General features: G+C 39.3%; 1 protein-coding gene across 4 annotated transcripts in view; it reads right to left on the bottom strand.

Annotated features, from left to right (window-relative positions):
- Positions 1 to 16662, bottom strand: part of cdh19 (cadherin 19, type 2) — a 108879-nt gene that overhangs the window by 12584 nt on the left and 79633 nt on the right. For 2 of the 4 annotated variants that reach the window (XM_071484795.1, XM_071484793.1), the window contains 3 exons: positions 3417 to 3796; positions 3017 to 3311; positions 1303 to 1422 (listed from right to left, as the gene is read on the bottom strand). In XM_071484795.1, the coding sequence (XP_071340896.1) occupies positions 1303 to 1422; positions 3017 to 3311; positions 3417 to 3716 (715 nt within the window). In that variant the 5' untranslated portion in view covers positions 3717 to 3796. Of the gene's footprint in view, positions 1 to 1302; positions 1423 to 3016; positions 3312 to 3416; positions 3797 to 4651; positions 5216 to 8429; positions 12706 to 16662 lie in introns of those variants that run through there. The other 2 variants (XM_071484792.1, XM_071484794.1) reach the window with 2 other exon arrangements.

The raw sequence follows: 16662 nt of genomic DNA on the forward strand, positions 1-16662 counted from the left end.
ATAGGTGTATAGTTTCATTTTTAAAAACAAGCTCACTCATTTTCTGAAACAGCTGGGCACTGTAGTTTTTAGTAAATTGTTCTCAAGCAGGAGTAAATAGTGAATTTGTTGGGGACTATTTTCGGCTGTGGATTAATACACATTTGGGATAATGGGTATTTTACATCATCATCAGGGCTGTGAAAGTGGGACTGATCCAAAATAAACTACAGCGCCTATATCACTGCTATGCAATGGTGTAGGTCATTAATGTGTTTTTAATAGTTTCCTTTAAAATCCCTTAAAATATCATGAATCACTCCCTGAATTTCTCCCTGAAAACATACCAAACTCCTTACTTCTTAATCTTAGAGTATGGTGTTTAGCTTAGTAGCCAACAAGAACTTAATTTATCCATTAACTATCACCTTAAAATGTAATTAAAATACATTGATTTCATTTTTATTAATGGGTACATTAATAGAGTAAAAAAAAGGTAAAAAAAAAAAAAAAAAAAAGAATAAATAAATGAAATAATCAAGTTTCACAATGTTTGTCATGCTCTGACAACACAAATAATATTTGTTAGTTGCATCAATTTATGGCTGACTTTGGTTATTTCATGGGATTAGTTGACAATAACAAAAATATAGAATTATCTCCACTTATTCTCACAAGTTAACTGCAGCCGTGAGCAAACCTACGGCTTGTAGTGATTTGGAGTCAACTGCTGCCCCCTCCTCAATGAAAACTTACAATTGGCTCACTAAAAAGATTCAGATTTGCCCTTTTACATATTATTAATTTGCATTTAAATGTTTGTTCGACGTCAATAATGCCCTCCCCCAACTCTTCACAGTTCGGGTCAACAATGTGTGTGGGAAGCACTGAAACTGACCTCTGAATAACACAGGAAATGAGTGTAGGTGTACACACATTGGCATCAGTTCAAGCCATTTCTTGTCAGGATGTAAACCAAAACATACATTTTTTTTCCATAGCGTAAAAAAGTAGCTACAGTCTGTCCAATAGTTGTTTGAAGAGATCAAGTTGCCAGGGGAATTTGTACAATTTTTAAAGTGAGAAATATCTCAGACTTGTCAAAAGTAACTTTGACCAGAGGGACAAAGCCAACAGACAAGTTTCCTGTCTCATCAACAGAAATTTTAAACATTTTTCCCTTCTGTCTTTTTAAGCCCACAAGGCAAATCTCCTTGGTGCCTCCCTAATATTGGTTTGGACTATTAGGTGGATTTATGCAGCCTCTGAGATTATAACCAAAGGCAAGTTTCAACTAAAAGCCTCCGTGGCTGTCAGAGATACCTGTCTTCGGCTCCACAGAGAAGTAGGGCTCCCCCTGCAGGATGGAGTAGATGAGCTTGGCATTGTTTCCAAACATGGGATCATCAGCATCTGTGGCTGTCACCTGGGCCACTGTGGTCCCTGTGGGGAGGGAGGGAGGCAGGGAGGGAGGGGGGGTGCAGATCACAGAGTCAGAGTTAGCTCAGGCAGCAGTTCCAGTCGACGGGGAAATAAAGTGATTATGCCACAGTCCCGCAGGGTCTGTCTGTCTGACTCAGGGGGGGAGCGATGGAAATGGAAGAGGGGAGGAGGTGAGGTTGAGGTAGGGTTATAGGAGGGATGTTGACAAAGGGGCGGGGGTTGGGGAGGTGGCAGCGGGGGAGCAGCATTTGCCTTCAGAACTCTCTAAGGCTGGTGCAGGTGTGTGTGACAGCCTCTCCAGGCCTATAGCAGTATCTCCCTCCCTATCCACCTGACCCTTGTTTTCTCTCCTTCACACTCTGATTCAGTGTTACCTCTCTATCTTTCACACTTACTATCCTTTTTCTCTGCTGACCGTATCCCTCTCCCCACCTTGCTCTCTCCAGCATCTTTCTTTCCCTCAGCCCTCTTGCCTATCTCATTTTTCTTTTTTTTTTTTTTACCCATTGAGCTCTGCCTTTCACACAGGCAGGGATTTACTGCAGTATTTCTTATTCTCATTCGCCTGCTCTCCAACCTTCCCCTCTCACTTTCTCTTCAAGTCAAATGCATTATGATTTATTACAAGTGAGATATTACGCTGCAAAAGCAGATTACATATAAATTGAAATGTTAATGTTTGTGGTATGAAAAGGGCAGTGGTTATAATGGCATTATTTAGGAAATTTAGCCATAAAGGCATCCAAGCCATGATATGGAATCCAATACTTTTAACTTCCTGAATGGGGACAGATGACAGACATTCATATAACCTTTAGTTTATTGTCTCCAGTCAAGATCTCACTTCAGTGAATTCATTTGACATGCGTAAAGCCAATAAAGCAAATAAAAAGTTTTTATGTGTACAAAAGAAAAAGTTTCTCTATGAATAATATTTCAACACTTCTCTGGAGGACACACTAATAGTGAAAGTTACAGCTACACATTTGATAAATAATGGCCTTGTTTGGCCTATCGCAAATCTTGGTACACCATTCAGAAACCATGGCAAAGGGTTAGTCTAAAGTTATTTCAATTCAGCCTGAGTGGAAGAGCAATTTCTGTACAACATTTTATGGCAATCCGTCCAATAATTGTCAAAATACCTCCGTCTGAACTAAAGTTGTAGAGCAAATGACTTACATGCTAGCAATACAAAAAACAAAAAACAAAAATCAATAGCAACATCTCATCAAAATCAGTGGGGATACTTCGAATAAATATATTATAAATAAGCTGGTTATATAAGGGCCATTTATCCAATATGACGTAGTCAGCTATTAACAGTGAGTGAGGTCTGTGGGTTGTTCGCAGTAACAGGAACATACAGTAGATTTTGGAAGGATGTAGTATTGACATTCAAAAATGTCATTTTTTTATTGGTTTGAGTTTAATTCAAATCTACTTTATGGGGTGGTGGCAGAGCTCAAAACCGGAGCAGATCATTTTTGTTATGATTTAATTTATTTGGAATCTGGCTGCACTGAAGCTTTCACCTCTATCTTCATCTCTCAGTGTTAAAGGGAAACTTTTCCTTAATATATCGCAAACATACCAGTTGGACTCATCTCAGGGATGCTGGACACATACGGTTCGTTCTGGAACTGGGGGACATTGTCATTGATGTCCTGCACCTTGATGATGAACTCTGACTGGGGCTCCTCTGGTTCGTTGGACCTCCTGTTGATAGCCTGGGCCTGAAGGACGTAAAAGGCCTTTTCCTCACGATCGAGCTTCTTCAGCGTCCGGATCTCACCAGAATACTCATCTATCTCAAACACATCTCCGGCGCCTTCCCCTGACAATATGTACTTGATAGAAAACTCGCCTCGGTCAGAATCAGATTTGATCTGCAAAAGGAGGAGGGGGAGTATGAAAGTATGCTTTTTCAACATGCTTTTTCAAAGGGAAGTACCATATCAAGGACATGGAGGACATTCAATCTGAAGCAGTACCTGGCCAATAACGCGAGGAATGGGATCTTCCTCGGGGACAAACAACTGTTTCCAGATCCAGCCTCTCTTCAGGCGACGGTGCAGATGAGTGGACCCCTGGGCCAATTGTTGGGCTTCCAAACCCTGAGTACCTCTCATATCGCTCAGCACCCCGCCAGGAATCATAGAAAAGACCGTCACCACAGCCAAAACACTCGGCGTGCTGATTTTAACTGTCCATCCATGCATTTCCTCTGCACTTCCCATGGTTAGTGGGCAGTAGATGGAGGTGTCGCTGTTCTGTTGGTAACAATTCCTCATTCAACAGCACAGTAATTCATGATCCCGGCAGTGCTGTATCCCATCTTGTTACAAGGTGGTTTGTATGCACGGTCATGCCTCTGAAATAAAAGTTAACAATTTAATTAATGGCTGCAGTAAGAAACTTCCAGCAGTGCACAGAGATTGCAAAATGAGGAAACTGAAATCTGTAGCAATGTAGTAAAATCCGAAAATCAAATGTGTAATTACGCAAAGCTTTAAACAAATGTGTTAAGTACTTGTTTTATGTTTTTGTTTTTTTTTCTTTTTTTATTTAATTACAAAGCTACATTTAAAGACTGTGTGTCTGCTGTCTGAAATTAAAAGTTAATTTTAAGTATATAAGCCAAACAAAAGAGTTTGCATGCAGTAGATAAAAAAGATGACTTTAGTATCAGTGATTACCAACTAGCATTTGCTTTGGGGTATACATATATACTGTAATGTGGGTTAACTATTTGGAACAAATAGGCATTATGATTTGACTAGATTGTCTGGTGACCTGGACTAACCTGCACAAACTAGAAACTAGAAAGAACGCCCACAACCTACACGGTGGCATGATCTCATTGACGTGATGTGCAAATGAGCAATAGAAAACCAATCAAATGAACTTTTTTTGCTACCCTGTGCAGCTGCAAGTGTTAATCCGACACTGATAACAATACAACAGCTGTAACACCGAACGCCGCAAAAGAATGTGTGAGAACAGCTAGAAGTAGCCTATTGGATGAATGGTTGAAATGGTTAGTTAAAAGGTGATAGAGATAGTAGCTATTACAACTACTATCGTGACCAAACCATCTAAACACTGACAGTTTAAGTGTATAAAAATATGAACTCAAACAAACACTGTCTACTTTTATATGAAGTGTTTAAAACAGTTTAAAACAATTTACCATGACAGGTGGTACCAATGAAAGGGTGCAGCTCACCTGACAGGGCTGTGGATGTACGTCTGACACAAAAGGTTGGGCACCGCTCTTCAATATGACCTGACTCCTGTCTACCTGAAGAGTTATGTCAAACCCACTGCACAACAATAATACAGATGTATAACAAATTTAAGCAAGAAAAGCCAATCAAAATTCCATTTCACAAGAAAAAGACGAACCCTTTGTCCGTGCTTCCCTTATTTTGTTTTGCATCCTGCTGTCCTGCAAAAAATCTGCCCTCTGTTTTGAATTCAAACAAGGCCCTGCATTGTGTCTCACGAAGAGGAGCAGGGCCTGAACATCATTCCTTAAGCATGACACTGCACTCTGCAGCTGACTAATGAAGACTTCTAATTAGATCAATGTCTCCCCAGACATGAAAAACAGAGACACACATGCCTCTGACAAACTATGAATCAAATCGATGCACCAATTATAATGCGGGTCAAGAGTGTAAGGACAATGAAAGTCAGACAAGACAGCAAATTAGTTTGGACCACACAAATACAATATCTTGCATTGATAATGCTGCTAAAACTTGAAATTAAACAAATGAAATTAGATTAGCTTCCATTATATACCAATTATGTAACAATATTGTAAACTTTAATGCATCGTTAAGTTTGTCATCTTACTTTTGTTTAGTATCTTAACAATTACAATTAGATGTAACAGCATTTTTTTCTCTGCAGCGTAGGTGTTTTGGCTCGAACCTGTGGATGCCGTTCAGCTTTGCATTCATTTCAGACATTTGTCTTTTAAAGTTACTTTACTTTGAAAAGCAAAAGAGATTAGTCTCTGTGAATCCCTGAACCAAACCTTACGCGCAGACTCAGTGGGATCAGTTGTTATTAAGAGCTAGAAGTCACAACAGCCATAATTCTAAACAGTTTTAATAGAGTTTTTTGACACTGTAATATCAGCACATAACATCTACAGTCCCTTAATGTGTACGCTTCCATGAAAGTGCTGCATAGGAACGCAACTGTATGCATTTTTAGCACGGGTGGTCCCGGTGGAAATATAAAATATGAAGTATACTGCAGGAAGTTGTTTCAGCACTTAGAGTAGTTGCAGTATTAATGATTTAACAGCTCATAATGTTCATGTTTAATCTTGTGAAAGTAAATTAGCTGTCAAGACCCATTTGTAATGAGGTGGTAAAATCAATTACTGATGAGGACTTTCATTTCTGAAATTCAATTTCGATACAGAACGCAAATGGGAGTGTGTGTTTGTGCTTATATATGTCTTTACAGGCCGTATTCATATGTCCGAACATTGTGGAGTGACATTCCAATTAGTGGCCAGTGAATCGTGAGCTGTTATAGTCTTTCATAGAGCTGCCAAGCACGCGCCCAAACTGAACGCCTTGAGCCAAAACTAGACAACAGCCCTCAATGATGTTACTCTGAGCAACTGCTCGGCTGCCAACATGCCAAGGAGTCTGCTTAAAAATCTTCCTGGGGGTATCAGGCTTTACTGATGTGGCTGGAATAGAGCGCAGGTCAACAGATGTTTAGGTGCCAATTTAACAAGATGGGTCTCTCTGGAAATAAGTGATGAAATCCTGGGAAAATAATGGGGATGCCAAAAAAAAAAAAAAAAAAATTCTCCCAGCTCTTGGTCTGTAAATAGCAATCGTGTTAGGGAGCAAGTAAAACACATGTTCATGTGTGACAGCTATCTTGATAACGCTTGATAATAATGGTGACCCTGCCAAAGTCTGATTCTAAAAGTATCAAATATAGTGATACATCCAGTCTATATAAGCCTTTTATAATACCAATCCATCACTTATCACTTACAGGTGTATAGTTTCTGAGAAAAATAAAGAGAAACTAAGAATATTAGAAAAAAAAACACTATTGAACTCGATGGTCAATTTTCTCCTTTCAAAAGAGATTCTCATTTCGATGTGACATGCGGTACATGCAGAGTGCCCTGTGGTTGACAACCATTCATTACCTCTAATAGGCCTTCCTCCCATTTCCAGCAGACCTCCTGTAGCCTGTATGTACAGTACGCTACTGTGCCACATGACAGAATGACAATGAGCTGCAGTCTCACAATGTTAAGCACTAGATGCGCTGAGACCGTCACATTATTTTCCTATATGGTGATGTGTTCTAGCTAATAAAATGTCGCTCGGTTATAGTAATGGTTTCAGGATGCTATTAAAATGTGTCTAATGTGCCAACGCAAATGTTGAAACACAGTAATAAAGAAAGAGCAGCTTCCACTTGACATTGTGGGTGATGCGTCAATATCAACGTGCCCCTGCTGACGCTAACCGCTAAGTAGCGCTGACTTTATGTGAGCATTTATTATGTTTGTCTGACTTGGTTTAATGTATGATAATTGAAAAAAGAAATGGAAAAATGTGTAAAACGTGAAAGCTGGATGTGACTGTGGATCTAAATATGGACTCAGACCTCTCATTTAACTACACGTATTTGCAGTCTTGAAAAAAAAAAAAAAAAAACATCTGCTAAGCCTCACTTCTTTAAGATCACCCTTCCAAGACAAAATGTCCTTAATTGGTCATTTGGGAGCCTATCATGGGACTTGCTGTTTACTGTTCAGCTCCGTAAAACAATAACACTGACATGTAGTTTATGTTTGCCAATTCAGGGCCTCAGATGAGTCTAGAGACCGAGCTAGAACAACAGGGGAATGTCAAGTCATCATGTACTTGTTAGTAAGTAATTTGTTTGATTTTCTTATGAGCACAAGTGGAAATCATTACTGCCTAGCAAAGTGTCACGAATTTCCACTGACATTTATCAGCGATAGCACTACATCCTATTATTTGGCTCCTTTCTTTTTCCGTGGAAAACAATTAACTGGTGCTGCCAAAGTTAATATTAAAGAATTTTTTTTTTTTTCAGTGGATTTGAACTACAGGCTATTATCTATAATAATTATGATGATAAAAAGTTTCACATGGAGTTTCAAAGAACATCAGACATGAACAACATTTTGAGAGCAGACAATCATCTTAGTACTGAACTTTAATATCCTTGATGCTGTCTTGTTTATTCCCCGAGTCTTTTCAGTCAAGTCTCTGCTCTAAGGCCATGTTTTGTTAGTATTTTTCCATTTGTCTTACCAAGGTCCTCCTCTCATATACTGAGTTCTGCAGACACAGAGCAGTGACCTACAGAGAGGTCATGGAAACTGTAAAATAATCCATTAAATTGTGCCACATTTTGAATAATCTCTGAATCAAATATTTTCTCTTGGTTTTTAAAGGAGGAATGTGGCGAAAGTTTGTGTGTTCTTTCTACATGTTATAGGCAAGCAGACAGGTCACACACTCAGTGAGAGAAGAAAACTGTGTGTATCATGTTGTCAATAGATAGGCTGCAAATATCCCCAAAAAAAATTCACAACTATGTCATTTTGTTGCAGTTAATTAAGTCCACTTGAAAGTATTTCTTTGGCAATTCACAACATCACTGATGGCTATTTCAGAAGGCACAACACTGCTAAAAAGCCAGCAGCCATTTTAAAAGATCCAAGAAATTTACTGACTTCTTGCTGTGACAAACACAAAGAACCCCTGCACTCATTTAGAATTGATTGTATTCACTTATTATGAATTTCAGCCTTTCTGCTTGTGCTGCTGCTGCTGCCTTTATGCTGAAAACCTCTTGTATTCCTGTTTGTATCCCTTTGTGTATCCCATCCAAGATAATATGCAAAACTACACCTAATTATCTTCTAACAAAAGATAATCTCTTATGGGATGTATAGCGTCCACCACCACACCCACCTGTTTGCGTGATTCTCCAAGCCACTTGTCACCAGCCGCCATCAAGAGAGATCATCGTGGGGTGTAAGGAAACACAATCTGCTTAACTAAATACCCTGGTACTGGAAAGCAATTCAGTCACCACAATAGCAGAAGCGAATGCGCGTGGTTCTCACAATGCGTAATCCCCTCCACTGACGACCTCCCCTTTTCTTCTTCTTCTCCCCTTTTCTGTCCTTCTCAAACTTCCAGGGGAAGAACAAACACAGGCTCTATTGTCTGGGACTCGCATCTGAAGACTGCAGAACACTCAGGGCCTTCATCGCCATGCAAATAGTCACAGCCCAGACTTACAAATGAATTTCTATCTGTTCAGTCTCTGTTTTTTTTTTTTTTTCTCTCTCCCCATTTTTGTGAACAATCCTCTGCTTATTAGAAAGAAGCTGGAGCATGGAGGGGATGGTAATTCATCCACTGTAAGGCCACTATTTCTGCTGGTGATACGACAGCGGCAGCCTGTTTTCTGACATTCAAGCCGAGGGGAGCATGCTATTCCTGCATGCCTCGTCCTGATATGGTCACATTTCAAAATTGACCTGTCATGACACTGAGTTGCAAAATAAGTTGAGATATTGTTTTTCGTACCCATTCTCCCAGTTGTTTACATGTGCTGGTGATGCGTTGTGAAATAAAGCGGTGGGGTCAAATCTACCTTAACTCAGCTACTCTATCTGGGCCACATCAGGTCCACGATGGACGGAAATTAACCTGTCAGTCCATATGGTCTTTATATTAGATCAGAGTTTTGGAATACAAGAAAAAAAAATGGTATTTCTCAACTCGTCATCACTTAAACTGTAAGTTTTATTTCTTACCATCTTTGCACTACTGGCTTAAACTTTTGACAGCATGAGAAAACAATCATTTAAATATAGTTGTTCAGTAGTGTTTGGCCTTTTATTGAAATATCTCTCACACATTTTAGAGCAGGTCTCGACCTTGGCTTGCATTTAGATCCAGGGTTAGTACTTACTAGTACTGAGTCTCTTTCTTTTCCCTGTCTTCTCTCTGAATCTTGAATCATTAGCACCTTATTTACTTTCTCCACTAAAACGAGCTGCATTTCTTTCTTTCTTCTCTTTCCTATATCCTTTCTCCACTCTAGAAATATATATTTTTAAAAAAAAAACTCCATTAGTATAGTCCTGTTTGCAGCAAAAATGAATTATCTTAATGTTGTGGGAATGTAGCCTGCTGTACATTAACTTTAGTTACACTCTCATTTAAACTACAGTAAAAGCAGCAACAAGTTTGATAAACTAGGTGATTAAATCACACTAATCACTGAATCACTAAAGTAACTTTAGACTCATTTAAAGACAGGGGAACAAAGAAAAAGTTTCTGCATATTTTAATTTTGTCTTCCTGTGTTAATTGTTCAGTTACCTCTTGTTATACCCAAAATATATGTTTTTTAAAAAAAATCCCTTTATAGCATTTTTTTTGTAACAAAATCAATGTCTTTATGCTCCTTGTAAAATGTAAAAATATTTTTGGTCATTTATCTTGAACTTTTACATAAATATATACAATTTAAATGTAATCTGGGTCAACTAGCTAATTCAGTCCATCAAATATAGAGATACTTGACCGTTAGCTTGCACGTTGTTGTATCTAGCAGAGCGGGAGTTGTGTGTTTGGATGTCAGTTGGTAAAATATCACGACAGCTCTGGATCACACAGCATTTACAAAGCCTCGCACACTTTTGAGCAAACCAAATTCAGTGTTACACATGTGATTGAATCTCTCTCGCTGAGCAAAATACTATTTCTGAATCTGAGACGTAGGTAAATATACACTCCACTCCTGCTGGTAATTACTGTGGTCACTCCAATTACCACGTTTGTCATTCTTGAGTCATTTTTTATTTGAAGACCAAATAACCTTTTGGATGAAATACCCAAAGAGGATTCATTATGTGTGTCTCATAAACATGCTAACCTCTGAGGGCTAATTACAAACCTAAACAATGCTGAAAAATTCAATCATTAGAGAGCTCTATGAGGGCCGAGCTGGAATTGTTGGGTGAAAATGTCTCCAAAGTGGCCGCACCAGCCTTCGCTCAGAGCTTTGTGACGGGGTGAAATTTGTTATTTCGCAAGTTGAGATTAGTTCTCCCTGTGAACTCCGGGGCTCCCATTCTGATTCCATATCAAACAGAGAAATGTCAGGACCTGCACTGTGACATTTAAAACCCCCATTGTAGACCTTGTCTAATTGAGCCTCCCTCATTATAATGATGGAGTGTGGACCGGCCACTGCAAAAGAATATCAGAGATGAAAGCTGTAGTTTAGTGCCAGCAAAAATTATTTACATTCCCGCTCCTCCTTCCTCGCTCTGAACGCAGCGATGAATCCGACTATCTCTCAGTCTCTGGTGACATTTCAGTCCTGTCAAATAATGGCCACAGAGTAATGGTCAGCATATTTGCAACAAGATAAAGGTGAGCCTGGTCAAGTCAGCATTCACCAGCACGTCATGCTGTATAAATAATGTAAGCTGTAATGGTGATATACTGCTTGCTTATGTCCTGTATTACTCACTATCAGTGAACACATCATTCTCCTCACATGAGGCACAAAGAGAAGATAATGTGGCTCTGACATTAAACTGATGATTTGTTTTTCACACTTTTCCCCTCCATTCTGCACTTCTGAGGAACACTTTTGTAAACCACGATGAAAGTTATTTTCTAATCAAAACACTGCTCCAGTGTCATGTTAAAGTTCACAAGTTCAGACTCACAGGAGATGAAGTACTGAACTGTTCAGGCTTCGTCATGTTAGAGGCAGATGTGCCCTTCACGGCTTACATTCATATTGTTGCGATGTCTCACTATAATTGGAAGAAGAAGGAAGCGTCCTTGGCATTCTGCTCAGTCCACTGTGGTGAATTTGATGAGGATGTCACATTAAAAATGCATGTTCCTCATACGTTCTTTGGCCTTTGTCTTTAGCCATGGGAAACAGCGGACACTTATGACAAATAAGGACAGAGCCGACGCCGCCTGAGGTGGATCTCTCTATTCGACAGGAAGCGTCAGCTGCTTTTCCCAGTGTCTGCCTCCTCCACATGTGACTGTGCATTTGTCAAACGTCCAGGCTGATGGAGGGGAAAAGAAATTGGGTCACAACAGAAAAACTGAATGGATTCATAAACATTTTTCAAAGAAAAAACCCCAAACAACAAAATCCTTCACCTGATAAATGATGATTGGGCATAAGAACTTTCTCAGGGAATGCGCCACTACAGCAAGCTTCTTACATAACTGTTTATCTATATTTTTGTAGTGATTTGTTTTGTTTGTAGTCATCTTTGAAGCAACAGCTCGGCCAGCCGACCGGTGGCCAGCAGCCAACTGTCGACCAGCTGCTGGCCGATTACTTGTGAGACATCCCAGGTCTCCCAGATCCTCCATGAATCTGCCACAAATGAGCACTAACTCTGCACTCGTGGGCAGCAGGGGAAATCTCCTGGAACCAGACGGCAAGATTTTGTTTACATGAACATTTAAGGTGGTTCTGTCCATTAAAATATATAGCTCAAGGGGGGTGTATCCTAAGTGCATTTGATTAACTAGTACGTTTTGAGCTACTAATATTTAACTTGAGTGTTTTGTGCAACTTTATTCTTATTTGTACGAGAGTTGTAATAACTTACTGTTTCCAAAATGTACATAGGTAATCTCAAGTGGAATACAATACTAAAGATTAAGCTTAAGCCTAAAGTTATTCAGAAGTGTTAAACTTAGCTCCATAGTGACCAGCAATGACATTAAAATACCAGTACCTGTTCAAAATACTTATTTCTGATGGGCTTCCAGTCTGCTAAAATTGTCAAATAGCACTATTAAAGATATAGATATATATTTTTGATATTAAATCAAAAGATATAGAGCTGCAAATGTTGGAAGCAAAATTCCCATTCATTTTTCCCACAGGCAATGTGATATGACTCATAGATGGAGACCTTCTATGGCTTGGATGGGTATGAAACTCTACCGAAAAGATGAACAGCGGTGTCAGAAAATATCTTTGATGAACAGTCTGAGGTACAAGCCTGTGTACATAAAAAAAATTTTAAAAATTTAAAAAAAAAAACCTCAGGTGAAGAGGTAACTGCAACTATCACATTGCTTTTCAGTGAGAATGTTCTGCTAATGTGGAGAGAAGAAGTTTACAGTGTTGAGAGAAGTGATAATACAATTTACCACTTGGATGAATGCAGTTTTTCAGATTCTGGGTCAATTATAAAAGGATTCGACAACAACACCCACAACAACAACAGAGTGATGTATCATGTATATCATGATGTACACTGGCACAAATTTTTTTTTTTTTCCATAAGTAATCACTGGAAACGGAATGGCTATAACAGGGTGAATGGTTTTACACCATCACCATCAAAATAACTCTTTTTATGATCAGAATTTGATGCATTGAGTCCAATTAAATGTGTGAGTTCAAGAGGATTAAATGATTTTATCTTATTCACACTTACAGGGAGTCAGCAGGAAGTCAGTCAGCTTGGCCGGTGGAGGTCTTGAGGTACATGCTTTCAATTCCAGCTTGAGGTAGAAGAGCTGTGAGCAACTTTCATAAGGACTGAATAAGGTGCCATCTTTGTATATGGTATCATCCACAACTGACAAACAAACTATCATGCCATTGATCATGTAATTTTTCAGGAGATTCCCATGTTTCTATGTAAAGTAACAGGAAGCCACTGAAAGAAAAAATTAAACTTGAATTCCTTACACTACCATGTGGTTACCACTGCACTTTGAACCATAATCATGCATTAAAGCCATTAGGAAATACTTATACAGCACTTTAAATTATATATTATATATATATATATATATATATATATTCTGATTTAAATATCTGGCCTTTTGTTGCTTGGAAAGAGTGTGTTTTTCAAAAGTGAACTCTGATTTTAAAGTATCCTCTGTAGTCTACTTACTGACTTACAAACATTGTGCTCTTTTCTTGAGATTTGTCTACATGCTGTTAAGTACTTGAGTTGACTTAAAGTAAAGCCACCTACGCTATAGCCACCGTGGTGAGAGTCATATCTCTGTTCTTCTATTTAATGTCAGCAAAGTTTCATCTTCTTAGAGTGATAACTGACAGCATTTCTCAAAGGAGTCACTCTAGAAATGAGCAGACTCCTCTGCGTTCTCGGGGGAAATATAGTTTTTGAGTTGAACGTGCAGTATCCATCATGCTGATGAAATGCATAATTAATTCCCATCATTCCTCTAATCCTTCTCCAGATTTGACCGAAAAGATGAAAATTACAAGCCGGGCCCATGTCAGCGGGGCTGGCTGATATCTATTGTAGTTTTCTCGCTCAGCGGCAAAGAAACGCAGATGATAAATCGGCAAGGTTACAAAGTATTTACACAAATAAGTTAAAAACAATCGATCCAGTGCACCACACTGTCATACCCTTAGGGATGTGGTTCCCCTGGTAGAATGCACAATCCCCCTGGCCGGGGTTCATTTGAGACGCAGATTGTGTCTGATTGATCAATGAGAACCACTGCTGAGCCATCAATCTAACCGGAGTGGAATAGGAAAAAGGGAACATTAACATGTATAAGCTGCCGTGTCCCGACAATGTCCTCTACCTTGAGTTGGTGGGAAAGCAAGCCACCTCTGGGGACGGGAACAAAAGTGGTAAGTGTGAGACCTGCGACAGGAATGCGTTATATAAGGACAACAGGGACGATGTCAACATCTCTCTTTTGTGATCTCATCTCTGTGACAGCAGAGGCTCCCTATCTCTGTATCTCACCCAAAAATATATCTATCATGAAGCTGCTGCCACTCCTGCACTGTTTTAACACAGGTTAAAGTGTTAATAATCCCTGAATTGTGTAAAACTTGAACATCACCTTCAAATGCCCTCCTGGTAATCATCTCCGTAAGTCGCTAATGAAAGCATAAAATTGCCGGCACCTTTTTGGCCACCTCTGTGCTGCAGTATTTAAGACAAACAGGTGATTAATGAGTGATTTGTGCTGGTATTGCTGGTAGACAGCTGTTCCATATCGCAGCAGTCACAGGGCGGAGCAGTTAAGAAGTGTTCGTCAAGGTCTTTCTGTAAGAGTGCTTCTGAGATCCATTACCAGCGAAATGGCTAACATGTTGTGCTAGAGGATTTTGACAGTTGGTACATTTTTACAAACTGCTCACCGTGCCAGTACAACAAAACTACACAATACACACCAACATGCAAGGCTCCTTTGGGGTCGATCAGAAATTAAAATCTTATAATTCTCTTGATGAATTGTTTTTTTGCAGACAGACAGTATTTTAACTTATATTTCTGGACAGGACTGAAGCTCTGGGCCTCTGGGTGGGTGTTTCTTATGGCAGGGGTTGACATTTCTGAGTGCCAGCATTGCCAGGAGACACAATTCTCACAACTTCTGTGTTGTGCTAATGACCGGAGCAGGTCATAGTCCTGTAAAGCTGATGTTGATACAAATTCTTTTTCCTCTCTTCCTCAACAAACACACAAAGCATTAGTTCTGCACCATTAGCAATTTAAAGGTTCCCTAAGGACAGTTTGACCTCTAGTAGTGCCATGGTTTTGTTTGTCTCGACCACATTCCAGCCCTGTCTGCTAGAAATTACATTCATATACTGATAATTTTTAACAAATGAATGAATGAACGCTGTGCTACATGTATTAACAGCAGCAGAGACACCAAGCGGGCCCTGGGCTGATGGTACAAGTCAAAACAAGTATATTTAAACTGATGTCAGTGAAAATGAATTTTAATTTCAGTTGCACTTCAAGAAATATGTTTTTCTTTAACTATATAAGCAAAAGCCAGAGACAGGAAACGAGATAGAACTAGAGGGAAGGAGGACTGCAAACTAGAAACCACTTATTACAGCCACAAGCAGCTCGTCTGAGGATATTGGAAGTTAAAGTGCTTGCCACAGGGCATCTTGACACAAGTTGACAAGTGGTGAGAACAGCATGTCTTGTTAACTTTTGCCATCCTGATTTTTGCACCTAATCATGGAGCATGAGTAGGTGACGTTCTGCTTGCTTCTCGCAAGCCACCCAGTCATTTTTATAACAGCCTGAAAAGACAACATTCCATTACACAGTGTGTGTTAAATAGCAATATTACCGCAAACCGTGTAAGCAGTTAATGTGTGGATGTGTTGTTACACAGAGAACTTTATCTCTCTGGCTCGTGTATGAGAGATTAATAATAGATGAGTTTATAAATTACTACAGATTCTGACATTATTTCTTGCAAGCTGCAAAATATCTGCAGGGTGAGCAAATGTCATTTCTGGGGATATACAGTATGAGCTTAAATGTTGACATTCAGATTGCAGCAGAATCAGTCTTCATAGTAGACAGTCACAGTAATAGTCAGCTTGTGGCATTATTCATTCAGTCCTGCAATCTTGCATTGGCGTGGTGGCTAATCTCTGCCCCCAAGGCACTTCAGCAGTAATGCACCTGTTAAAAATCCCCATCCATGTCATTCTGAATTGTAAAAAGATTAGCTAATATTTATAATAGTTTGGGGGATTTATTGGAAACTTGTGTGTTTCTCTCTGGCTGCACTGTCACTCAGTTGGTTCCTGTCCAATTTTTTTAGGAAAACAGTGAATCTGGCAAGACTGTTATTAAAATAATTGTCTGTTTTATGCTCTGAAAATAACCAGAATTCAACTCTATAATTTTGCAAACCATTATGTAAAATTGCCTGTGTTTTAATTTACAAATGACTAATGACGAAGATCTGAGAACACACACGGTGGTGCAGAAAAGTCTTTCAATTTTCTGGCATCGTGTCACAGGGCTGCATTTTGCTAACTCATTAAGATTTTTTTTATCTATTTTAGGCATGCACCTATTTTTGGTATGCCTCTTTTAAGCTTGAGCAGCAGGATTGTTTGAGAGCATTACCTGCTTTTGCAGCAAGAATTGGGAGCACCTGGTTTTAGTGGCCCAACCTTAACCGTGCTGTAGTCATGCACTGATGCTGCAGGTAAAACCATCTGAGCAGTGTCAGCACTGAAGTTTTTGCAGATACTTCTAATGTGAACCTTAATGAATATAGGAGATAATACAATCATTCATCCAAGCAGCATTATATTTACCCATAAAACGTGTTTGGTTTTATATTAAAGTTATAGATGCACAGTAGT

The sequence above is a fragment of the Trachinotus anak genome, unplaced genomic scaffold (assembly GCF_046630095.1).
Source record: "Trachinotus anak isolate AG129_WGS33_773 ecotype Australia unplaced genomic scaffold, CSIRO_AGI_Tana_v1 ptg000009l, whole genome shotgun sequence".
NCBI lineage: Eukaryota > Metazoa > Chordata > Actinopteri > Carangiformes > Carangidae > Trachinotus > Trachinotus anak.